This window comes from Jaculus jaculus, chromosome X (genome assembly GCF_020740685.1).
Source record: "Jaculus jaculus isolate mJacJac1 chromosome X, mJacJac1.mat.Y.cur, whole genome shotgun sequence".
NCBI lineage: Eukaryota > Metazoa > Chordata > Mammalia > Rodentia > Dipodidae > Jaculus > Jaculus jaculus.
In genome coordinates, this window is record NC_059125.1 from 137,227,644 (window position 1) to 137,255,466 (window position 27,823).

A 27,823-nucleotide genomic window follows, 5' to 3' on the forward strand; every position below is an offset into this window, starting at 1 on the left:
GTATGTGATGTGTGTACATGATCAAATAGCAAATCTTAACACAGTTCTTTAGCTTTGGTATATGCATGTAGGTACATGTGCATACACACACCCAACCACCATTACCACAGAAGGTATTAGATAGATATTAATGATGATAACATGACTTACTAGAATTAAATGTATATTTAGAACTCATTCTCTAGCAACAAATCTAATCAAGCAAGAAAATTGGGCAAACTGATATATCTTCTTCACATGGGGAAAACACATAGTAGGCAAAACCTCTGGTTTTCATCTTTCTAGTTCTCAGTCTTCGGCCAAATCCACATCATTATACCAAGAGTTAAATTCTGAGTATGAATCTTGAAAATATAGGCAATTTTTATCAATGCATTTTACTCATATAAACTCTTAGATATTTATCTAATACACTGAGTTTAAACAAGAGTAAAAGTTGTTTCAATGCCTGAGTTAAATAATTAACTGATTAACTATTTCGACCAGCATTTATTAAGCACCCAGTATATGCCAGTCAGTCCTTCAGACACTAAGGCTAAATTGCTGCAATTAACCCTGCCCTCAAGGAGCTGACAATCTAGTAAAGGGAGATGTTACACAAATATAAACATATTAATTCAGCTAACAAGATATTTGTATGCAATTTATATTCTAGTGTGAAGATGCCAATGGCACAGTTGTCTCTCAATATCTGTGAGGAATAGGTTCCAAGGCCATCCTGGGATATTAACATTCACATATACAAAAGCCCTTTATGTAAACTGTCCTGGTGTTTGCATAAAAACTATTCATAACCTCCCATAAACATTAAATAAACTCTAATTTACATAAACTGATACAATGTAAATGTGATGTAGGTAGTTTTCATATAGTATATAAGGAATAACGATAACAAAGAGTATTACAGGAGTTGATAAGGTGGCTCTGTGGTTAACGACAAGTGTTTGCAAGCATAGCCCATGTTTGATTGCACATCATCCACGTGAAGTTGGATATAAAGTGGTACATGCATGTTTAATCTCAATTCTCCTGTGGTGATGTGGGGGAGGGAGAACAGAGCCCAGAGAATCTGGAAACTAGCTAGATTGATGCACATGAGGCAGCAAAATAACAAACAACCCATCCCCAAAAAACAACAGCAAAGGAGACCTGTCTCAAGAAAGTTGTGGTGGTTTGATTCAGGTGTCCCCCATAAACTTAGGTGTTCTGAATGCTAAGTTCCCAGCCGATGGATATTTGGGAATTAATGCCTCCTGGAGGGAGTGTATTGTTGGGGGCGGGCTTATGGGCTTTACAGCCAGTTTCCCCTTGCCAGTGTTTGGCACACTCTTCTCTTGTTGTGTCCACCTTATGTTGGGGAGGAGATATCCACCCTCTGCTCATGCCATCATTTTCCCCTGCCATCATGGAGCTTCCTCTCGAGCCTGTAAGCCAAAATAATTCTCTTTTTCCCAGAAGCTGCTCTTGGTTGGGTGATTTCTACCAGCAATGCGAACCGGACTGCAACAAAAGTAGAAGGAGGAGACAAATAGCACAAGGTTGTCCTCAAACCTCTACATGTACACTCATATAATATATACATGCACACCACATACATACAAACACACACACAATTAAAAACTGTAAATATTCAAAGTAGATACATTTTATCATTTTCAATTGGCAGTTAGATGAGTCCATACATGCAGAAACTGTAAATATGGAAGGCTGACTGTTTATACATGAGTATTTTAATTAACATACACATTTTTCAACATATTAAACAAGGCTTGACCCATTTAAATATTCTGTAAAATCATGGAAATATAAATAATGGTTACTTGGAGAAAGAAATGGAGACTGACAAACTGCTATTTTAAATCAAGCAGTCAGGGAAACCTCTTTGATGAAGCGATGTCTGAAGAGAAGTCTGAAGGCAGTGATATAGAGAGCCAAGAAGAGAGTAGTTCTGGCAGAAGAAAGAGCCAGGGCAAAGGCTCCAAGGCGAGGGCAAGTCCATCAGCATGTGATAAAGGAACAGCAGGAAGGCCAATGTTACCACAGCATTGTATGTGTGACATGGAGGGCCATGAGTATTAGGAGAGCACAGCCACACAGACAGCTGGGGAACAGGGGAATGTTGTAGACTGCCTTACAGTCGTTATTAAGGATTTTGAGAAATTCATTGGACAAATCTGAAAATGGGTATTACAACATGATCTTCATACATTTGAAAATAACTGTGTGGAAAATACAGTGGGAAAGTATAAGGACAGAAGCAAGGAGACAAATTAGGATGCTCAAACAATGATGCAGAACAGATAATTAGATTGGAGATTTTGGGGAAGCAGGTGGAAATATGACATTAGGTTAAGTAACTAATGTTGGCTGGAGAATTTGGGTGAGTCATTAGCATTTGAAGCCATCTGAGTGATATACAGTATTCTAGGCATTGAATATACTAGAAAAAAAGATGATGTTAAAGAATTGAGTCCTGGGGCCTGCCGTGACTAATGGTATAGATGAGAAGGAACCACTAAAGAAAATGTGTAATAATCAGATAGTGAGAGGTAGGAGAAAACTTATGAGAACACGGTGTTCTATAAGCCAAGACAATGCTTTCAGAAGGAAGAAGTGGTGGGTTGTATCTATCAGTCAAGTGAAAAAAGGATTGAGGATTGGATACTGGATTTGGAAAAGTAGAGGTTATTAGTGAGTGACCTTGAGAAAAGCATCTCAAAGAATAATGGGATAAAAGCCTAAATGCAATAGTTTTAAGACAGTGGTATAAAGTCAAGTCAAGATAAGAGCTATATAATCCTTTAAGGAATATTGCTATGCAAAGGGAAACTCATAAAATTGAGTGGTAGCTCATGAAGTATGCATAATAAAGGATGTCATTTCATATTTAAATAGAAGAAATTAGAATGGTTTATACTGGTAAGGATCATATGATATACAACAAAACTTGGTGAAATTCAGACAGAGACAGTGATAGAAACAGACTGAGTAATTTCTGAAATGACAACCTAGAGTAAGAGACATACAGTTGAATCCAGTGCAGCATTCTAAAGCTGGCCTTACATAGCAACAAGTAAAGTGATCTGTAATGACAGAAAACAAGAATATGGGGGCACAGATAAAAGTGGGCAAGTATCTATGGTGGTTGGAGTGGAAATTAATTTTGTTCTGGCTTAGGTAGCCTAGACCTCAATAATCACTCTTTTATACACTGTTGTTTCCTCACCACTGGAATTAATGTGTACCACTCCTACCCTGGATAAATCAATATCTGTACAAACTCTGAGTCTGTACTAGTGCAACTAGAAGAAAGTGCAACCATACCACAAGAAAGGAAGGAGACACTGAGAATTTTGGGAGAAAGAAAGTATGACATTGTCACCAAGATTAGTTATAAAAGTAATTCAAGCTAGGAAATTCCCATATCAATAATATCAAAAGAAGAGAAGGAAGAGAAGGAAAAATAAGAGGGTAGAGAGAGGAGAAAGAAATGAGAACATACTAAGTATTAGATACCCTGATGACCATTGTATTTGATATTTTTCCTACATTTTAGATAAGAAAACAAAGTAATGTAACTATAACTCAATTGATTACAAGTCCTACTTGACAGTTCTCATAGGTGTGGTTCTCATGAACACCTTTTACCCTTGTCCTCTTTATCGAAAAAGGCAAGTTGGACTGCCTGATATGAAAGCTTAGCTCGGTTTTTGTGACTACCTTCAAATAGAAATGTTTGCTAAATATATATTTTGTGGTCCTAATCACCTTGGCCAATAGAGAAGATTTATTCATCTGCAAGGCAAAGAAAAAGTGAAATGTAAGCCTTTCTAAAACTTGAACTGGTCATGAGTAATTTTTTAATGAAAGACTTGATATATCATAATCACCATGTGGTATTTTAACTCTATATTGTTTATTACAAGCAACTATAGTTCTATGCAAGATAAACTCTTGAACTTGAAATATTATTTCTTTTCCTCCTTTTTTCTGGTGATTCTGATCCCTAGTATACATCATAAGACCATTACTGTAAATTAAAAGGACAGCTGTAATAACAAGAGTAGGAAATGGAGTTATATTAGGTACCTATCCTAAGGGTCCATTGTCTTGTTCTTTCCTTTCACAGAAATGCAAAACAATGAATTGATTTTATACAATGATAGAGTTATAAAAATAAGAATGATATATGATTTCCCCATTTGATGATAGACTCTGTGAAATATTTGAATGTTTCCATCTTTCATAGAGAATGGGAGTTGAGAAATAAGGCCTGAGTCCTAACTGAGTGGTTTTCCTGCTGCTGTCATAGTCTCTCAATGTTTAGTAATTCAAGTTTCTGTTGTATAATAGAGAAAATAGGTGATGGCTGCTAAGAGACCAAAAGAGCATTATTTTGAATAAATAGAAACATTTTCAAATGCAAGGAAAGACTTTGTATAAAGGCGCAGTAGATAGATTAAATGATTTATACAGTAGAAGAATCCTTATGGCACACCACACCCAGAGTTAACTAGTTCTTCCTCCTACCAAGATCACACATTTTGTTAATCCAAGACCCTAAAGAAAGACTAATTTAGGACTAAATTCAAGGCTATGTTTACAAAGCCATTCAGGATTTAATGGTATGCAAAACATGGATAATATTAATGTACTTGCAAAACACAATTGAATGTCCAGTATGAATTTATTTCTTTGAATGCATGGCTTGTCTACAACTATGTCTTATGTATTTGAGAAACCATTACCTATGCCCACAGTCTTCCAAGTTATTAAACAAGGGAGTTATAAAGGGTATATGGCTATATTATCTAAACTAGAAAAATATATCATCCTGGTATAGTCCATCATACTTTCTTTATAAAGCATTTCCAAGACTTCAAGCTCTTTCCCTTGAGTCAATCAAATGCCAAAATGGGTGGGAATAGGATTGATATTTTTAACCAGATCATTCTTCAAGTTTTGTTGGATCTTTTATAGAGTTTTTCATATTTTGATAGATTATGTATGCCTGTTATATATAGTTATATAACAATGTAACACAATTTTAAAACAGAATAGCAGACTAGTAATAAAGAATGCATTATTATCTTAGTAAATAAGGTAGAAGTTCCAAGTAAATTGTCCCTTGATGTGGACAATTAGCCCATTTGTAGGAATTATACTCTTTGTTTCCTGCTAATACTTAGAGAATACCATTCACATTAATCTTAGTTCCACAAAGATAAGAAAGAAGAAACTATGAGTTTGTCACAATGCCATACATGTGTGTGTTTGTGACTGGAACATATGTATTTTTATGCATAGATATGTGTGTATTGTGTGCACATGTGTATATGTGTATGTATGTGTACTCATATGTGGGTGAGTGAACTTTTGTGCAGGAGCAAACCAGAGGTCTTCACGGGGTGTCTTTCTCAGTTACTCTTGCCCCTTTTTCCTTAAGACAGGCTGTCTCACAGAACCTGGAATGCACTGATTTGACTAGTTTAGTTAGCCAGCAAGTTCAGGGAATCTACCTTTCTCCATCTTAACAAAGCTGGGATTTCATGGCTGAAATTTTATGTTGGTGCTGGGATCTGAACCTAGGCACTTATTTGTGTGGTAAGCACTTTACCAACTGAACCATCTTCTGGATTACATGGTTTGTTTTTATATGAGGCAGGTGAGAAAATGACAATCTTAGCACTGGAGTGATCCTATATTTATATAAACCTAAATTGTGATAAATTGTAGGGCTTTTATACCACTGATATTTTCAGATTATTTAATTTTAAAATGTTTTCAGTCTATAATGAGACATGAAGTCCACTTAAGCAAACAAAACAGGATAACAGAGCTCCTTTAAGAGATGTTTCTCTCTGCAAAATGTTTCACTAAAAAATTTCTCTGCTAGTGAGTGGCATCATGACCACTGATCTTATTGATAGCCTAACAACTAGCTTTAGGATGATAGTGACAGACACAATGATCAATCAAATCTTATCAAAGCAGAAATCCAGAGGCTACAGAGATCACAACACTAAATCTGACTAGCAATAGGCTTGCCATGGCTTAGGAAATATTGTGGAAGATGGGGAGATTGGGTAGGAGTACCCTGAGGCATGGTTTCCATCCTCCTCCACTACCCCACTGGGACTGACTGAGAATTTCATAACCCCATAAGTGAATACCATAACCACAGTGAGGAGGGTCCAAGCAAAATGGGAGTACGGGTGAGGAGATAAAAGAGTATAACCTATTATAATATATACAAAATAAAATTAACTTCTAAAAAATTGTTTCTCCTTAGGTCACATTTACTAACTAACATTCTTCTTTTTCTTTCTTTCTTTCTTTTTTTTTGAGGTAGGGTCTCACTCTAGCTGAGGCTGACCTGGAATTCACTATGAAGTTTCAGGATGGTCTCAAACTCACGACAATCCTACTACCTCTGCCTCCCAAGTGCTGGGATTAAAGGCGTGAGCCACCATGCCAGGCCTAACTAACATTTTATACTTTGTAATTATATGAGTCTGAAGAAATATTTAAGAAGACTTATTGAATAGAAGTTGGCCTTACTCTGATGCTCAACTGACCACCATGAAGGGACGCAGTCATTATTGAGCATATAGATTTAATAGACAATTCATATAAATAGTAACGCTGAATTCCAGTAGTAATGTTCGATTGTTATTTTGGAATCTGGAAATTCAGAAATGTAAGGGAATCTGACCAAGATTTCACAGTTGAAAAGTGATAGATACACATGCTTATGGTGCCTGTGCTGACTCTCAAGTTGTGTTGCCTTATACCCCTATTTTCTATGACCCTAAATAAATACATGGAAAATAAGGCTATTTATGGCTACAAAAGGAATGCTTTTCTCTCTGATTATACAGAGGAAAATGTTATATATTTCCATGTCTATGGCTTATTTATATGACTTCCAGAAGTAGTACCACTGAGGTTGGCTATCTCTACAAATAAGAAAACAAGCACTAATAGTAGAAAGGTACATCATACAACTCAACAGTATGTTGCAATTTAAGTGAACATATATTTTTTTTTTCAAAGGTAGGGTCTCATTTTAGCACAGGTTGATCTGAACTTCACTATGTAGTCTCAGGGTGGCCTCAAAGTTATGGCATTCCTACTACCTTTGCCTCCCAAGTGCTGGGATTAAAGACATGCACCACCATGCCCATCTCTTTTGTTTTAATTTAATTTTTTTAATAATTTTATTTATTTGAGAGTGACAGACACAGAGGGAAAGACAGATAAGAGGGAGAGAGAGAATATGGGCACGCCAGGGCTTCCAGCCTCTGCAAACGAACTCCAGACACATATGCCCCCTTGTGCATCTGGCTAACATGGGACCTGGGAAACCGAGCCTCGAACCAGGGTCCTTAGGCTTCACAGGCAAGCGCTTAACCGCTAAGCCATCTCTACAGCCCTTAATTTAATTTTTTATTAATATTTCCCATGATTATAAAAAAATCCCCTGGTAATACTCTCCCCCCCCACACTTTCCCCTTTGACATTTCATTCTCCATCATTTTACCTCCCCATCTCAGTAATTGTACTTACATATATACAATATCAACCTATTAAGTACCCTCCTCCCTTCCTTACTCTTCCCTTTATATCTCCTTTTTAAGTTACTGGCCTCTGCTACTAAGTATTTTCCTTCTCACGCAGAAGCCCAATCATCTGTAGCTAGGATCCACATATGAGGGAGAACATGTGGCACTTGGTTTTCTGGGCCTGGGTTACCTCACTTAGTATAATCGTTTCCAGATCCATCCATTTTTCTGCAAATTTCGTAACTTCACTTTTCTTTACCGCTGAGTAGATCTCCATTGTATAAATGTGGCACATCTTCATTATCAACTCATCAGTTGAGGGACATCTAGGCTGGTTCCATTTCCCAGCTATTATAAATTGAGCAGCAATAAACATGGTTGAGCATGTACTTCTAAGAAAATGAGATGAGTCCTTTGGATATATGCCTAGGAGTGCTATAGCTGGGTCATATGATAGATCAATCTCTAGCTGCTTTAGGAACCTCCACACTGTTTTCCACAATGGCTGGACCAGATTGCATTCCCACCAGCAGTGTAGAAGGGTTCCTCTTTTTCCACATCCCTGCCAACATTTATGATCATTTGTTTTCATGATGGTGGCCAATCTGACAGGAGTGAGATGGAATCTCAATGTAGTTTGAATCTGCATTTCCCTGATGACTAGTGATGTAGAACATTTTCTTAGATGCTTAGATGCCATTTGTATTTCTTCCTTTGAGAATGCTCCATTTAGCTCCAAAGCCCATTTTTGATTGGCTTGTTTGATTCCTTATTATTTAACTTTTTGAGTTCTTTGTATATCCTAGATATTAATCCTCTATCAGATATATAGCTGGCAAAGATTTTTTCCCATTCTGTAGGTTGCCTCTTTGCTTTTTTCACTATGTCCTTTGCAGTGCAAAATCTTTGTAATTTTATGAGGTCCCAGTGATTAATATATGGTTTTATTGCCTGAGCAATTGAGGTTGTATCAGAAAGTCTTTGCCAAGACCAATATGTTGAAGGGTTTCCCCTACTTTTTCCTCTAGCAGTTTCAGAGTTTCAGGTCTGATGGTAAGGTCTTTAATCCATTTGGACTTAATTCTTGTGCATGGCGAGAGAGAAGAATCTATTTTCATCCTTCTGCAGATATATCCAGTTTTCCCAACACCATTTGCTAAAGAGGCTGTCTTTTCTCCAATGAGTATTTTTGGCATTTTTATCAAATATCAGGTGGCTATATCTACCTGGGATTACATCTGGGTCGTCTATTCTGTTCCACTGATCTACATGTCTGTTTTTGTCATGCCCATCTCTTAAATGAACTCTTAAGCCTTGGTTCATGATGGAATTACATAAATCTCCATCTTCAAACATACTTTTTAAGAGGATCTTCAGAACAAAGTTCATATGGTATTTATTTTAAAAGAAATAACTTGTGTGTAAATAGGAATTTAATGACATATTTTATGCTGACTAAAAGTTATCTCTAATTCCATTGCCAGTTAGAGATGTATAGAGTCTGTAAACTATGCAATGGCTTTTCCTAACTCATTTATAACTCAAAGCACAGAACTATTCATTCTTAATTCTTAAAAACCCCAGACACCACCGTCTTTGATACATAATAAAATAAAATATAAAGAAATGAGTAAGCAAAACTGTCAAACCCAGTACTTTAGAACTTCCTCTCAATTCAATCACAAAAGCTTATATATTTGATCTACTAAAAAATTCCTCTGAAGATTTCTCAAGCACATTCTCTTGCCAGCAAAAGTAACATAAATTCTCAGCAATTGTGACTTGATAAATCCATCAAAGAAACAAGATTTCTACGAATACACCAGAGGCTTGCTAACATTCTGTAGTAGCACTAATAATAACTGTTAATATAGTATAGAACTAGTGGTGGTGAATTTACTTTAATCCCACCTATGATTGCATATCATACACAGTGACTTATACCCAGAGATCTCTCCTGGTAAGGACTGACTTTTCTAATTCAGGCTTCCTGAGTTCAGAATGAAACTACAGATTGGATAATTACTATCTGAGAGAGTAAAGCCTCTAACTATTACAATCACCCATATTAACTAAACTTGCATAAATGTAAACATAACAAGTATTTGGAAGACTGTGCGGTGAGGGAAAGAAATCAATACTAGAAGAAAAACTGATATTAATGGAGAAGGAAATCATGTGTTTCTATCACATAGGATAATAAAGGCTTATATGTAAGTCCATTTGATTTAATTCCTGGACCATTACACATAGGACAAGAATGCAGACTGGGTACATGATCCCTCATTACATGAATTAGTAACCCAGTACACATAAGCACTGTATCTCCTATCCAAAATTAAAGTTTTTTTTTTCCACTTTGGAAATATCTTGTTGCATACCTCGCCATTTTATAAAGCTTTCAATCCCTTTTATGGGGAGTAAATTGCTGTATTTTGACACTATTCACACATTCATTTGTTATATGAGTCATAGACCATAAAATGTGACATTTTCCATCATTCAGTGGGATGAAGAGCAAAGCCATTAAGCGGAGGCAATTAGAAGGCAAAAACCATCAGGTTTTTAAGACTACTTATGTCCTTGATGGAATCCTAATGTTACTTTTATAAAAACAAAACAGATAATTAATAGCTGAGAAAGAGAAAAGAATATTATTATGGAACATTTTATATATATATATATATATATATATATATATATATATATATATATATCCACTGTCTTGATTGTGAGTAGATAATATCAGGCATATCTCATTTATTTCTAAAATGAGCCCCCTGGTGAGTACTAAGAAACAGTCATTATATCCACTCAACTTCATTGCTGTGGATTCTATTTAAAAATTCTTAATAGATGCAATGTTGAGGTACTATTTCTATTTATGAAATAAATTCAAAGAGCCACAGACATCAAATAAACACTATCATTTAATATTTGAGATAATGGGCAAGGTAACAATGGAAGCTGCTCTAGTTTATGTTCCCCTTCAAACAGGGCTTTGAAGCCAGATTCCTGGATTTCTAGTTTAGTGTGACCACATTGTCACTGCCAGTACAAATGTGTTTACCTAGTGCTTCCTCTATATAGAAAAAACATGATAAATCACATCATATTATCTTCACTATTTTGGAACAGTGACAGAGATTTGGTATACACAGCTTCCATGAGGAGAAGGGAGAGAGGTAAAGTACTGGTTGGCACATTGAAAACAGCTGATTTGATTTCGAACCTCCAAGTGGTTCTTTACTAAGTAGTCCCATTCTTATCCAGTCACCTCTCTACATAGGACAGAAATTATTCATTTTCTCTTAATCTTTAGCCTCTTAGTCAAATTTTCTAGTATTATTTTTAAAAATGCATTTGTGGAATATGCACTGTATATTTGGTAACAAATTTGTATAATGGGAAATATAAAAGAGGTTATAATTTTGATCTACAAATAGTTTAAAACATAGTTTTCAGATGCCAGATTTACAGGCATAATAAAATTTTGGAAAGAAAAGAGGTGTGTGATAGTATCATATACATGTGTTCTGTGAACAGAAGGTGAGGCGAGGCAATGTTTCCACAGCCTTTTATACAGCTACAACACATAGGAAGTTAGTTTGAGACTATCTCTCTAACTTCTGTATTTATAATGCACTAATGAAGTACAAAGAGGGAAAAGGCTTAAGGACATTTAGTCCAACCTCTTCTGAAGAGACTTGCCTCATAAAAATGTGAAGGCAATGAGTCCTCCCCTCAGCAGTCCAAGAGAGCACAAAATGACTACAGAAGAAAACAAACAACAAAAAAAGCATAAACCAACAGAAAATCCTATCTTATTTGAATTCAGAATGTCACACCCGAAAGGAAAGTGAATTTCTAGGTATTCATACAAAATAAAACTTGTATTAAAAGAAGGAATTACAAATTATTTTAATTAGAAGCTCATTTTGCAACTACAGAGAAATAATAAAACTGTCTAGGGCTGGGCATGGTGGCACATGATAGGAATCCCAGAACTCAATAGGCAAAATCAGAATGATCATTATGAGTTTGAGGCCAGCCAGGAGTCTCCAGTGATACTCTGTCTCAAACAAACAGACAAACAAACAACAACTACCTAGAGGAATATTTTCCTTAAATGAAGTGAAGTGGTGATAAAATGGGTAACTTTCAGCTGCTAGAGGAATCAACTTGCCAACTCCATATTTTGGACTTCTGGTTTTCAGTACTGTGAAAAAGTGAATTCTTGATCTTTTGTGCCACACAGGTTATATAATTTGTTAGAGTTGCCTTCAATACCTTTAATAAAGTCACCATCACACACACACACACACACACACACACAAAATGATTGCCACCAGGTGTGGTGACACATACTTTTAATCCCAGCACTTGAGAGGAAGAGGTAAGAGAATTGCCATTAGTTTTAGGCCACTGAGACTACATAGTAAATTCTATGTCAACTTGGGCTAGAGCAAGACCCTACCTTGTAAAACAAACAAACAACAACAACAACAACAACAAAGAATCATTGCCTTAGGAACACTGCCAATATCAACATTTAAAGACCTTTGAAAACTATATGAATCTTCCTTAAGATCTTATCAGAGACACTTATTTTGGAAATGGGACAAGATTTAGACTCACCAAATAACTAAAGAAAAGTTCATGTGGCTTTTAAGAAAATGAATTTGTGAATTTCTGGCCAGCAGTGTATCTATGAACAAAATGTGTGAGGGCAAACTTCCATCATAGGTGTCATTACTGAAGAAATGAATTTCAAGCTATACCTTTGTACTTCTAACTAGAAATTTTGAAGTTGTTTGAACTATGTATTTAACTTAGTGGAAAATGACACTGGAAACCTAGCGGTTTGTGATCACATGACAAGTAAGTGTGCATCCTGTGATGTACTATAAGCAATAGTGGTTCTAAAGTTGACATCTCTATACTAAGTATTATATATTTTGATATAATTATCACACTAGAGTGTCTATAAAATCGTACTCTAAGTGTCCAAGAGGCAGGACAAACTTGCAATGGAAACTTTTATGTAGCAAAGTGTCCGTAGCAGGCCCCAAACTAAGCTCCCTGAAATGAGATAGTCCTACATATAATGAGAACACTTATATAAAGGGTCTCCAATGTACTTTTCACCTACCACGGATTCTGATTATATTAGCTCTTTATATTGTTTCATGGAAGAGGAATTTCCTCGATATGGTGAATAAGACACTCATTCCTGATAAAATAGTAATAGGCTAAGTGGCCACAAAAACAGCAAATAAAATCTCATTAAGAATAAAAATTCTGGAAGTTGGCGAGGCTGCGGGAGCCGGAGCGAGGTTTCGATTGCGGGGTCCGGTGACCGGAGGCTGTGCTGCTCTTGTCTGGGGAAGGCGGCGGGCGCTGGCCTGACCTCCCAGTGTCTTACACAATGATAGAAGATGAACTGACACTCTTCGATAAAAGCATAAATGAATTTGGTAATAAGTTCAAAAATACTCTAAGCGACGTCCCCTGTCACATGGTAGGGCCAAGAGATGCCTACAAGGACTCCATTAAAGCACTTTCAGAAAAGCTGTCTGTGAAATTAAAGGAAGAAGAAAGAATGGTTGAGATGTATATGGAGTATCAAAATCTGGTCTGCAGACAAAATAAACTCATTCAGGAAAAAAAAGATAACCTACTAAAGCTGATTGCTGAAGTAAAAAGCAAAAAGCAGGAATTAGAAGTGTTGACAACAAACATCCAGGATCTTAAAGAAGAATACTCTAGGAAGAAAGAAACTATTTCTACTGCTAACAAAGCTAATGAAGAAAGGTTGAAAAGGCTACAGAAATCTGCACACTTGTATAAAGATCGACTTGGACTAGAAATTAGAAAAATTCATGGTGATAAACTGCAGTTTATATTTACTGGTATTGACCCTAAGCATCCCGAGAGCCCATTTATGTTTTCTCTGCGTCTAAATGAAGCAAGGGAATATGAAGTGTCGGACAGTGCTCCTCATCTTGAGCGCCTAGCAGAATTTCAAGAGAATGTGAGAAAGACCAACAATTTTTCAGCATTTCTTGCTAATGTTCGGAAAGCTTTTACTGCTATGGTTTATAATTAATGTAGGGATAGCATATGAAACAGTTTTGGTTTCTTTTCCTGTGTATCTCCCAAAAAATTCTTATCTCTTGCCTGCCTGTAATTCTTTGGTGTATTTCTGATGTTTATGTGTGGTGTGAAGAAAACCAGTATGTGTTGCCCCTAAATTCTCACCTTCCACAATTCCCCACCTCTGGAAGCCAAACCTGCTCTCCTTGTCTTGTCATGTCTCCAAAACGAGACTGTCCTTTGCTGAAGATCCTGTGTACAGCAGAATTCTGAACCACTGTTGAGGTTTCTCATGCCTGATACACACTGTATATATTAATAAACTTGCTTGATTTTCTCTTGTTAAAAAAAAAGAATAAAAATTCTCATTTGTACTTGGGTAAATTCTACATGGGAGAAAAGCCATTATTTTCAAAGTCTTCCTGCTAAGTTTTGAGAGAAATGGTTAATTTAAACTTAAAAAATCATAACCATGCAAAATTGATAGCAGTTATTTATTTTTCTTCTAACAAATGTTTCAGAACACAGTATAGCTATTTGATTAGGTATACTCAAATGGTAATTTGTTATACATGTAATAATCACTGATTCACTGAAAACCTGATAACAGTTTTAAAAATGTTATTGTGTTTATAAAAGTGAAATAGGAACATGATGAACAAATTTGTGAAGCAATGAATTAATGTGCCAGAAATGAGCAAATTGTTCCTAATAATTTCCCAAGGTTTTTCAGAGTAGGCCCTATTTTCATTTACCCTAACTTGAAAACACCCTATAGAGTTTGATATCTATAATGCTCATGGCTGGTGACTTTAACATAAACACACACACACACACACACACACACACTTAATTACTAGATGCCATTTATTCATGAGTTTTTAGTATTCTTACCTCTACATTAATGCCATCCATATCATGATATAAGTTTTTCTTTTGAATTACTGAATTTTGGATTTGATGCAATTTATTTAATGCTAGGTTAAAATGTATCATATTGAAGAATTACTCAATTTGTGGAAATTTCACCTAGACTTAGGGATTAGTTATATTTAGGAAAATGTGTGTGTGTGTGTGTGTGTGTGTGTGTGTGTGTGTGTGTGTGTGTGTGTAGCTTAAATCACTATTCAATGATCCACAGTAATACTCCACGAGATAAGAATAACAACATGAAACACTCATATGTGAGTGATCAAAGAAAGTAAAAAACTAAAACAACTTCTCTCTTTCAGCTTCTTCACTTCGAGATTCTCTCAGAATGCTTTTATATCAGCACTTCAGTACACTAACCTACTATACAACAATTTAATCTCAAGTCTGCAATGTTTAAGCCAAGGAAGTTCATAACAACTCTGAACAAACAGCAAGTGCTTGCTTTCCTAAAAGGAAATGACCATACAAATGATGTGGTATAATTGCTTTTCATTCACCATTAAGAAAATCGTGTCTAATATGCTGAGAGTAAATTCTAAATATGTAAGAAAATCTTATCACTTAAGATCTACTTATAGATACTTATATAAATACCCAAAACTGGGGGAAACACTGTAATCTTATTATATAACCTATATTGAAATGTTGAACCCCTTCTGAACTCAAAGATGAGGACCTGAAGGGGTATTTGTGCCAAACTGCTGAACCTTAAGGATGGAGCCTAGTATTTAGAAGCTAGTGGGAATTTCAGAGTACTAAAAACCATGTGAAAGAAACTGCATTTCATTTTCATCTTGGCTCCCGAAAGCTGTCAGTACTAAAGAATCTTGGCTGCCAAGTGGGAAAAAGAAAGAAAAAAAGAAAGAAAGAAAGAAAGAAAGAAAGAAAGAAGGAAGGAAGGAAGGAAGGAAGGAAGGAAGGAAGGAAGGAAGGAAGGAAGGAAGGAAGGAAGGAAAGGAGGGAGGGAGGGAGGGAGGGAGGGAGGGAGGGAGGGAGGGAGGGAGGGAGGAAAGAGAAAGAAAGAGGGAAGGAAGGAAGGGAGGGAGGGAGGGCAAAGCTTGGGTCTGAAATAAATAAAATCAAGAATTGTTTCAAAATTTCTGAGATTCTTACATTTCTTGACTATTGTCCTTTACTATTTGCTTTCATTTTCTGTATGTACTGATCTTACATAATTGCAAAACCAGCACAACTATTTAGGCAATGTGTTGCAGAATAAGTACCCTGTAGATTTAAACTTACGTGTGAGGTCCAAGAAGCAGAAGTCCAGTATCCTTGACAACAAATATCATGGGTGGCTCATGGAAATCCATGAATATCACTAAAATGTGTGACAAATATTAGGAAACAAACAAAACAGCATGCTGTCGATGTTGGAACTTCACTGATTTCCTTAATGGCTCAGAAATTCAAGACAGATGCTACGGGGGAGGGATGGTGAATAAAAGGATGAGTTATGGAGAGGAAAAGTACCTCACCTCAAAAGATAGAGACATACCTAAATGAGGTTGGCTAGTGGAGAAAAATGCTGTTCTCAGCGGGCAGAAGTAAGACCAAAGTACACAGCAAAGAAAAATGCTGTGCAAAATCACCCATATCATAGTTCTGTTGACTTTTCTTCTTAATGTTAATTACTGTTTTGCATAAAGTTACATGCTTAGATCAAAAATACTACCATTTGCTGAGTATATCTTATTATGTACAATTTAAAACCTGCTAGATTCAAAACTGCTGGTGGTATTTAAATGTTTAGTTTTATTGATAGCCTTATAGGAAGCAGTTCCAGTTTTCAGCAAATAATTCTATTTTGGAGTAAAGAAATACAAATAAAAATGAATTGGCCGGGCGGGGGGGGGGGGGGAATCCTTCCTGTTAAGAATCTCAGGGATATAACTGTAATAAGTAGTCTTAATAAATGTGGTTTGCATCTATATACTGTACCTAGTGCTAACCATCATCTACTCCCAAATAAGTGGTAAATGAGTCTCAGGGATTATGGAGCAAGAGAACATGAAAGGGTCAAAACTTTTCTGCCTAGTGTCGTCATTCATGAAAGTCAATGATAGAAAATGGCAACTCCATTCTGGGCAAACAAACAAATAATAAAACACACTTTATATTACTCAAAATAGCACATGTTAAAGCAACATGTAGATCATTGTCCCATAAATTGTATCTCTTTGTATGGATCAGCACTTTTTCTCATTGCAGGATGAAATCATATACAAATACTGGAGAAACCATCACTGTGTCAATATAGTGGATTCTGCTATACCCAAGAGCTTTAGTTGGTTGGATCCACTGTAATCCAGTTTTTCTGTACAAGGTAGATCATGTTTTCTTTTCTTTATCTTTTTTTCTGATTTATTTTTTAAATATTTATTTATTTGACAGAGAGAGAGAGAGAAATAATGGGCACGCCAGGGCCTCCAGCCACTGCAAACAGACTCCAGACACATGTGTGCCCTTGTGCCTCTGGCTATCGTGGGTCCTGGGGAAATGAACCTGGGTCCTTTGGCTTTGCAGGCAAAAGCCTTAACCACTAAGCCATCCCCCAGCCCCTCTGATTTATTTTTATTTATTTATTTATTTATTTATTTATTTATTTATTTATTTGAGACAGACAGACAGAGAGAGAGAAAGAGAGAGAGAGAGAGAGAGAGAGAGAGAGAGAGAGAGAGAATGGGTGTGCCAGGGCTTTTAGCCACTGCAAACAAACTCCAGACATATGTGCCACCATGTGCATCTGGTTTATGTGGGACCTGGAGAATTGAACTTCAGTCCTTAGGCTTTTCAGGCAAGTGTCATAACTTCTATGTCATCTCTCCAGCCCCAAGATCTTTTGATTAAGTCATGCCTTTGTAAAACATTCATATTACTCCAACTGATACCATTTCTTGGTATTTTTAAAACCATTGCTCTGTCATATTCAGTAGCACCTCATCATGCCATATAGACATGGTGATAATGTGGCCTGCTAGATGTGGTGGTACATAACCAATAAGCATTGTTTAGTATAACTGGTAAATTTCCATAATGATACACCCTTACCTACTCCCAGCCCCAAGGACATTCAAATTATTTCCCTATAAGGACTATTTTTACAGGGAGATCTGGGCTAAATATAATTTTGCCAGGCTGCATAGGTCACGTTGGGGATGAAGCAGCTTATGTCTATCCTTCCTGTGGTAGATCACCAATCCTTCCTGTGGTAGATCACCTGTTAACAATCAGGGCTCTGAATGTAGGGAATATCTCATTATGTCTACTTAAACTCCAGATGCTGTCATGATGGACCAGTGTGATCATTATTTGGGGTGTTGAAAACTTGCAGAGATTCAATGGGCATTTGCAAATTCATTGATCATGAAAGTCCCTGGACCACAAATACACACTTTGGGTTATTTGGGAGTTTAGATATATCACTAGGTTTTTTGAGACTAGGGACATGAAGACAGTCTTTAGGAAAAGTTTTCTTCAAAGGTTATGACAGAATATAGAAACCTCTCAACATCTGGACTCCCCTAGGTTCTATCTTGTTCAGCACAAATTGTCTTCAAAAGGCTGTGGATGGACAGTGATTCACCACAGTTATATGGGCAGAAACCATACTTTAATTCTTCAATAAGGCTAATAACCAATTATTATGAAGACATTTATTGTAGTAGCTTTGATTTTGTATCCAACGTACAGCAATAGAATTATTTTGTACAGGTTTATTGATTATAGTTTTTTCCATATATAACAGATTTACCTATTTGAATTTAATTTCTGAAAGTTATCACTGTTGTTGCCTCGTGCCTTATTGCCAACCATGGAAGTACTATGGGACATTTCATTACCTCTTGACAAACATCTATTAAAAAAGTATGTGTCATGAGAGCACATATATGAATATTTGCATGTGTGTGGGCACATGTGAGGCAAGCGTGCATGCATGTGTTATCTTTAATTACTCGTGCTCTCTCTTACTTATTGCAGCAGGGTCTCTTGCTTAAACCCAGTGTTTGCTGATTCAACTAGTCTAGCCTGAAAGCTTGCTCTGGAAAATCTTCGGCCTTAGCCTCTGCCTACTACCCAGCAGACTATCACACACGCCCAACATTTGTGTGGGTGCTGAATATCCAAAGTCGGTTCCTCATGCTTCCCCAACTGAGCTATCATCCCAAGCCCTATAAAATGTTTTTCATCCTGAGATTTTTTGTAGTCTAAGTTGTAACACTTTGGACTTGTTATGTACATTTGACTTTTCCATATATTTTAACAATATTTTAAATTTGTCTTGCATATGCATAGAAAAGTACATGTATATATGCAGGTGCTCAAACATGTGCGGGCATGTGGAGGCAAGAAGTAGACATCTGGTGTCTTTCTTCTTTGCTCTCTACCTATCTTGGAAACAGCTGTCTTGCTAGCTCATAGATTTGGCTAGATTAGGAAGCTAGCTAGACCCAGGAATTCCCTGTTTGCCACCTCCCCCAGCTCTCAGATTACAGACATGCAGTACCAGATGTGGTATTTTATGTAGATTCTGATAATTTCGTTTTATTTATTTATTTGGATCCTGGAGATCCAAACTCAAGTCTTCATGCTTGTATAGCAAGCACTTTCTCTCTGAGCTAATTCCTCAGCACCAACTTTAACAAATCTTTAATAAAATACTTCCTGTGTGAAAATGTGCATCAATTCTAATTTTGACTACTCCTGTTACATGTCATGCCATAATTTCTATGCACATCTGAGGCCTTTAGGAAGGAGGTATTGTGTATTATTGCTACTGGCTATATGCAAAATCCATCCAGGAAATCAACTGAGGTTTTCCCATAGTTCTACTTCTAGGGTTGTCAAAAGGAGTTAATATCAGAGTATCTGATGAATAACTTAATCAAAGAATTTTTGCACAGACATGCAATTTATTCACACACTCAGTCTGTGGAAAACATATTTAATGTATTAGTCAGGGGTTTGCCAGTTATTAACCTTGGTTAAAGCTGTTATAATGATTAGAGAAATGTTTTCATTTAAAGTTTCTCCACTCAGATGTCACAATTCCCTTTAAGCATTATAATCATTGAAACTTTCCAGTTTTTTTTTCTTGTGTTTCAGTAATTTTACTGATTCGAACAATATTCAGTTGTTGACTATTTAGTATAACAACAAAGTATTATAATTGGCCCCTTAAGATATTTTAAATAGTCAAGTAGACCTGAGAGAAATTATGTGAATTGATCCTTCTATTGAATTATGCACATGTCTACTAATTATTTCAATAAATATATATCAAAACACATTTTGCTAGATACCATTATAAGATTAAGGAAAAAAAGAGTTGCGAAAATAGGAAAATGTAATAATTAATTAGTACAAAATTTGTAAGGAACACTATTTCAAAATTTCATGGAAAAGAGGACAACATGGAAAAATTATCAGGGGTCTGTTTGCCTGTCCCATTGTGCACTAAAATGATACAAACAAAAAGGCAGAGAAGAAAAAAGAAACATGTGATTCAGTGGGTAGTTACAAAAGATAAAGCTAAAAAGTCATATTGGTTCTCTTTTATACAGCTATTAGGTATTACCAAGTATTTTGCTACAGCAGTCTTCCAATGTTCGGTGTAGGTTATATATTTAAAATTTAGAATTATTCTTGAAATTCCAAAATAATCTAGTGTCATCATTGCAACAGAATAATGACTTTAAATTTGGTGACTCCGTTTTTCCAGTTTGTGTAGGTACAAGCATGTGTGTCTGAAAGAGACAGAGACAGACAGACAGAGACAGGCCACAGGAAGGGAGAATGAAAGTAATCTTATGTATGGCTTTACTTGATAAAATTCCACTTAGTCTGACCTGCCAAAATTTTTATTCTTTAGCTCCAAGAGAGTGGCTTTTCCTTATAAACATGAATGTAGCTTCACTTAAAGCCATGAGACATTCTGCTAAATATGTGCCACATGACCTCTAATTTAGATTATTTTTCCAACTTGGCATCAAAAGCAAAATGCAAAGCCAATATTTTTCTCTTTGGCTGCAGCCACTATTGTCTTTTAGATTTCTGAGAAAGTACCATGCTCAGTCATTTTCACACCTAAAAACATAAACATAGACTTTCACCCTGAATAATTTTTACCAGCTTTAGTTGTTGTTTTTTTTTAAATAGAGACCATAACAGAAAATGTTTAATTCTTAAGGTACAAAAAAAAAAAATCAGATTTAACTACAATCATAGTCCAGTGATGTCAAGCAAGTTACATCCATTACTATGTAGAACAGTAAACACAGAAAATATTCTGTGACTTGGGAAGGGTGTCTTGATCATGAATTATGCTGATTCACTGGTCCTCTGAAGGAAAACAATCTAGGACGAATAGAGCTCCCCTGATATGTTTTTCATTGCAATAACTTTAATGACTTCTTTGCTCAATAGCATAAACAAAATAACTGAGCACTTCTTTAAGCCATAAAATCCAGCTCCTTGAGCTAGCAGTTATTCAGTAAAAAATAAAACATGTTTCTTTCTTCTGCTATTCCAACTGTAAAATAATTCAACATTTTATACTTGTCACTTCTAGAGGTATCACTCAGAAATGTGTGTATAACTACCCTTACAATATTACAATCTATTAGTCTGAAAATATGCCCAATGAAATGTTTAATGTCACAGATAAATATTATTCCATCAAGCTTTGCTCTGTATGCATTCATTTTGATAGTTAACACTTTTGTAATTTTATGTTAAAATTTAAAATATAACTATTTTGATTACTTAAAGAACATGAATGAGTAAAATATAATCAAAAGTTAATATTCCGTTGTTGCTACTCTGTGTTTGATATTTTAACTTGATTATGAAAAAGTTCTTTCGCATTGGATTCTGCTTGAGTTTATTTTAAACATATTTCCTTTTACAATTGAGTTAATATCACATACCTAAAGAATTCTAATGATTAAACATGTACTTCACATTTATTTTTATTACATTTTGGTAATCTTTTATGATAATAACTCTAGAAGCTAAATTATATATACTTGTTGATATACAGGTTTGACATAACCCAAACCTTTTACATGCTACAGATGTCTGTTAAGAACACATTAATTACTCCAAATTGATCAATTACTCCATGTAAATTTTAATAAGCCTTCTATGTTAGAATATGTACCAGAGATATGAAGTCATATCACTGAAAAATTCATAGGGTACATAGTAAGACTCACCTCCCCTAAATTGTCAGTGTGATAAAAGACAAAGTGGAAGTATTCTAGAACAAAGGAGAACATAGGGATATGTCAGCTTAATGTAATATATGATCTTAGACTGCATCTTCTGCTAAAAGGGAAATGTAATGAACTTATTTGTCAACTGAAAAAATCAGAAAATGATTAGATAAAAAAATTGTTAATTCTAATTTCCTGTACTTGATGATCATGTACTATACTGTGTGTATTTAAGAGAATGTACTTGTCAGGAAATACACACCAAAATACTTAGGGGTAAAATGTTAGGTATTTATCTTCCTCTCAAATTTCTCAAAATATTTTAAAAATATATAGAGAGAGATGTTAGAAAAAAATATAAAACAAAGGGGATAAAATTAATCTAAGTAAGTTATATGATACTCCTTATATTAGTTACACTCTAGTACATTTTCTGTCTATTTGAAATAATTTCTATTTGGAATCCAACCAAGGCTTTCAGTGCGTATAAATTGAGAAATTAACAGTACTCATTCATCAAAACACTTTATACCAAGTGAAATAATCCAAGTAATCACAAAGGATTACGTGATGTATGACTTCACTTATAGGAACTGTCCAAAATAGGTTAGTACAGAGGGAGAAAGAGAGAGAGAAAGAAAGAGATTAAGAGTAGATTGATGGCTATCTGGGATGAAGGGATGAGGTACAAGTATTAATTGGTACAATCTCATCATTTATTGTAATCGAAATGTTCTAGAATAGTAATGATGATGGAACAACTCTGTTTTTAAAACCATATATATATATATATATATATATATATATATATATATATATATATATATATATGGTTATATATTAAACCATTTTCGAGGTAGGGTTTCACTCTACATCAAGATGTCCTGGAAATCACTCTGTAGTCTCAGGTTGGCCTTGAACTCATGGCGATTCTCCTACCTCTGCCTCCCAAGTGCTGGGATTAAAGGCATGTGCCACCATGCCCGGCTTAAATCTTATATTTTAATGGATGATTTTAAGGCCTGTGAATTATATTTTAATAAAATTGTTTTAAAAATACAGATAGTGGAGCTGGATAGCTGGCTTAGCAGTTAAGGTGTTTGGCTGCAAAGCCAAAGGACCCTGGTTTGATTCCCCAGTACCCATGTAAGCCAGATGCACAAGGTGGCACATGCATCTGGAGTTTATTTGCAGTGGCTGCAGGCCCTGGTGTGCTCATTCTCTCTCTCTCTCTCTCTCTCTCTCTCTCTCTCTATCTCTTTCTCTGTCTTTATCCCTCTATCTCTCACTCTCTCAAATAAATATTTTTTAAAAAAATTAAAAATTTAAAATTAAAAAATACAGATAGTGAAAAACTGGCCAATTGATAAAAGTAGTATACATTGTATTGTCACAATAAAATTTTATTTAGCCTTCAAGAACAAAATTATGCTATTTGCTCACAATTCATATTAAGAATAATAAAAGCCTTTAATCCCAGCACTCGGAAGGCAGAGCTAGGAGGATTGCAGTGAGTTCAAGGTCACCCTGAGACTCCATAGTGAAATCCAGGTCAGTCTGGGCTAGAGTGAGACCTACCTCAAAAAACCAAAAAAAAAAAAAAAGAAGAGTAAGCTAGACTGAAATACAAATATAGAATTTCTTCTCATATGTGGAACATAGAATACACATTTATATATATGCATATACATACATATGTGACATGATATGAAAGTAGAAAAGAGGCTATTTAGGAATAAAGGGGAAAACAGACTGATGAGAGAGAGAGACTAGAGAGATTAATGGGGGTGGTGAATAGTCATATAAAATATACTTGAATGACAATGTAAATATGAAACTCACCATTTTGCTAATGAATATATGCTATTTTGAAAAAGAATGTTAAAATGTAAATAGAAATCTTAGTTGCAGTGTCTTTGCTGATAATGACAAGAAAAGTATTTATTTTGGATTATCTGTAAGTAATGGTGCATTTCAAGCTTCTATATCTCATTACATCCCTATCTTTCAGAAAAAAAAATTCTAAGTATAAGGTGCATGTATTCATACACACACACACACACACACACCTCAGTGATCAAATATATCTGTCATAGTACTGGGTTTAGAGGTATTATAACATAAGAAAGTTGTCAATTTAATATGAATTTGATTTGTTATCATTATAATAGTATCAAATGTATGTAATATAGTGTGGTAATTTTGAAAGAATGCAAGAGCCATAGGGTGGGAAGGAATATCCAGAGATATAGCCCTACCCACACTGACAGGCTGCTGCTCTCACAACTTGTAACCCACAACTTCATGGTGTATACCAACAATTCCACTAAGGGGGGGCAGTGGAGTGGGGGTATTGAGAAGGCAAAGGATGATACCAACATATGTGTCCATACAAAGCTTCTACTTAATAAGAAAAAAAAATAAAAAAGAAAAAGCAAATAATTTTATGTGTCATAAGTACTATAGTGATTATTAATTTCATTTGTCAGTATTTATGATATTGATTCTTCTGCAGGAAAATTCATTACAAGATATTGGGAATGGTATACAACTCCAATTCAATATAATTGGAGGGAAAATGGCAAATTTAACGTCTATATAAATTATCTATTACAGGAAGAAAGTATATCTTCTTAGTTCAGTATATATAAGTAGGACCCTGGGAACATGAGTGGGACCCTGTGTTCAGTAACATAAACTTCCTTATTCCTAACACATTAAACTACCTAAGAGAAATTTGCTTTCTTGAATTAACTTTGTTGAGTTTTCTGTAGTATTTCTAAGACCACAAAATATTGTGGTTAAATCAATTCTTCTTTGGAAATGCATGGAAAGGGCTTTCTTCTCAAGGGATTTCTACTTGTCTACTGATTGTTGTTGTTCTAATCCCAACTGACATGACACTGTGTACTCCAAACATAAATAAGTAAATAAATAAACTAGTATTGAGGAAGGCTATGTAATCAGACATGTAAAGATACATTTGATTTTAAGTTTTGTATTTTGACTATCTTGTTTCTAACATGTTATTACCCCTCAGTTAAAATAGGGTACTGCTTATTTATATATTTCAGACCCTTGAGTTTTTGTAGTTAATGTGTATTTACTTCAAGCAGTTTTGAAAGTTTATTATACATAGCTTCATATTATTAAATATTCATGACACAAAGTTTTAAGTAACCCTCATAGGCTTATGTGGAACTCTATTAGTTGTAAAGAAAAATCAAAAGAGCAAATTTATCTATTTATAATGAACAATGATTTCCTTGTAGTTCTAGAAAAAGTTATGTCATCATTGAAAGTAAATATGTTATGAAATAATGGATAATTATGATTCTCTATGCCACAGATGGTTTCTCCCTGCCATTTGATCCTACATTAAATCTGTTCCCCATGGCAACAAGAAAAAATGGAGGAGGGGTGTGTGCAGTACAAGAATCATAAGATTAATTATGGGTAATATATTGCAACCTCTGCAATAATAACACAGAGGTGTTTACTTCAGGGACAAATGTAGAAAAGAAATGGTAAAACATGTGTAACTGAATTGGAACAAAATGAGGTATGTGGAGCAGAAATGCAAAAGAAAAAAAATGTGTAAATGAAAGTTCTCCCTAGGATCATTACTTTTTATCATCTAAAGTATAGTCCCAGTGGTAGTTTGAATAGATGGCCCCCAATATATTCAGTTCCTTATTGTTTGTAGTTTGCATCTACAGCCACCTGGCTGGAGGCAGTGTCACTGGGTGGATCTTAAGGTGTGGTGGTGGGTTTCAGATTTCAATCTAAAAGGATGCAAAGTGTGCCTATCTGGAGTTCCTGAAGTTGCTGTGGCTTTGGGCTTGTGCTTCTTCTCTCTCTGCTTGGTCCTGTGAAAGCAGGCCAGTTTCTTCTGCCATTATGGAACTTCCCCTGGATCTGTAAGCTTCAATAAATATCCCTTCCTCCATAACTGTGCCTGGTCTGGATGTTCATCTCAGTGAACCTGAAGCTGTCTGCTACAGTCCTTCAGAAATAAAAAGGAAATTTGATAGGAAGAAATTGGGGATAAAGATACTGTGCATATGATTTCAGGGTTTGTGGATCACAGGAATCATGTTTCTTTGTCATGTCGGTGGTCTTAACACAAGCTTCATATTAAACATCAGCTGAAAAGTGTTAGAAAACAGACTGATAGTCTGATATAATTATTCTGGGTGGAGAAGAGAGAATGGGAATGCTGACAAATCCCCAGAGATTTTAATGGGTATCTAAGACAGGGGAGTGGTTGCCAAATTAGAGTCTGTTGGGGGTCAGTTTTTCTTTTTCTTTCTTTCTTCTTTTTTTTTTTTTTTTTGATAAATGGCCAACATGTTTGGTAAATAATTTAGGCTCTGCAGGCCAGCCATAAAATTATAAGCTTTTGATCAAAACTATTCAACTTTGCTGCTATAGCACATAAAGCAGTCATAGGCACAAAAAAATAAATGAATTAATATAACTGTTTGAATATAACTATCAAAACAAGACTTGAGCTAGATTTGCCTCATGGTTGTGGTTTTTCCATGCATGGCTCTCCTTTCCCCAAATTCCCGCTGTTTACCTATTATCATCCTTACGCTTCCCATAGATGACCTTTCATTGTATTTTGTAGGATTTCTATGGAGAAAAATGAGTTACCTGACAGGAAATTCCTCAACTTCTTAGGCCAGCACCAGCAGATATTGTATACTGTATACTCTTGTCTACTATTTTAGGATCCCTTTCTTCTCAAGGTCAATCTGACTTCATTTACACTCTGAGTAACCCACCCATCTTCTCTGGGGCTCAACTTCATAGAGCATTCCATTTCCTTTTTCTTCATATGCTTTATTCATTCCCTATCTGTTGGATCTTTTAGTTGACACATATTCTCAAGTGTCTTTATGATTAACCAGAGAACTCCCAAAGCTTTTCTAAATTGATGCCCTTTCCTGCTCTTCTCTTCTCCATCTCCTTCTACCCACTGCTGTAGTGGAAGTGTTTTCGTCATGATCACCAAAGACATGAATGTGGTCAACTCATAATTCTTATTTTTTTTCCCTAGAAACATTTGACACCGATTAATTGCATAAAGCTTCCCATTTAGTTTGCTTTTGCAATATTTTATGAGTGTTAAAAGTACTATACTCTGCTTGCCACTTCAAAATAATAGTATTTGATAAATCCTATTCCCTTTGCATGCCACATATTCTCTAAACTGTTCTCATGGTGTTAGCAACAACCATGAGATAACGCCCAAGTTTTATCTGTCATTTACTTTCTGCTCATAAGCCCTAGGTAAATCTTTTCATGTCTATTGCCAACTATTCCCACTTATCACCTTTATCAAATCTGCCCTTTTCTATTTTATTTCTATTTGATTAATAGCTTTAACACTTAAATGCCAAAGGTCAAGCTGCCTGTCTCTTTTGAGACACCCAATGTTCCTCTGAGCACTACTGCACAAATTTGTTACCTCTGGAAACACTATATATCCATCTATGCAGTGAATGGTAATACATATGATGCGTGGTAAGTATGTTGAAGGGACTTGAAGATATAATCAATACAGAATAATAGGAAGAATTAGAAATTCATTCTGAAAGAGACTCTGGCTTAATTCCTGGAACAAACAAATTTAAATATTTCCCTTAAAGAACCCCAGGATCATTAATTTAGAATCTTTCCTACTTAATGACAATAAAATTGTTTTTCCTTACTAGGAAATAAATATAGAATGTTCTATATTTTTGCTGACTATTGGCTTACACTTCACAGATAAGAAACCCACTAATCTACAGATCAGAATCCCCCTGGGAAGACTTTCTTAGAAATGAGCTCACATAGACATTTAAAAGTTTGCTGAAATAATGGTCAATTTGAATGACATGTTCCACATTTTCAATATCCCTAAAGTTGGGCTGGAGAGATGGCTTAGTGGTTAAGTGCTTGCCTGTGAAGCCTAAGGACCCCGGTTCAAGGCTCGGTTCCCCAGGTCTCAAGTTAGCCAGA

At 35.5% G+C, this 27,823-nt stretch overlaps 2 protein-coding genes across 8 annotated transcripts in view; one reads left to right on the top strand and one right to left on the bottom strand.

Annotated features, from left to right (window-relative positions):
- Positions 1 to 27,823, bottom strand: part of Fgf13 (fibroblast growth factor 13) — a 561,729-nt gene that overhangs the window by 45,191 nt on the left and 488,715 nt on the right. The window lies entirely within an intron of this gene.
- LOC101608390 (kinetochore protein Spc25-like) lies at positions 12,985 to 13,674 on the top strand. Its single transcript, XM_045140365.1, has one exon. It carries the CDS (start codon positions 12,994 to 12,996, stop codon positions 13,672 to 13,674), a length of 681 nt encoding a protein of 226 aa, XP_044996300.1. The 5' UTR covers positions 12,985 to 12,993.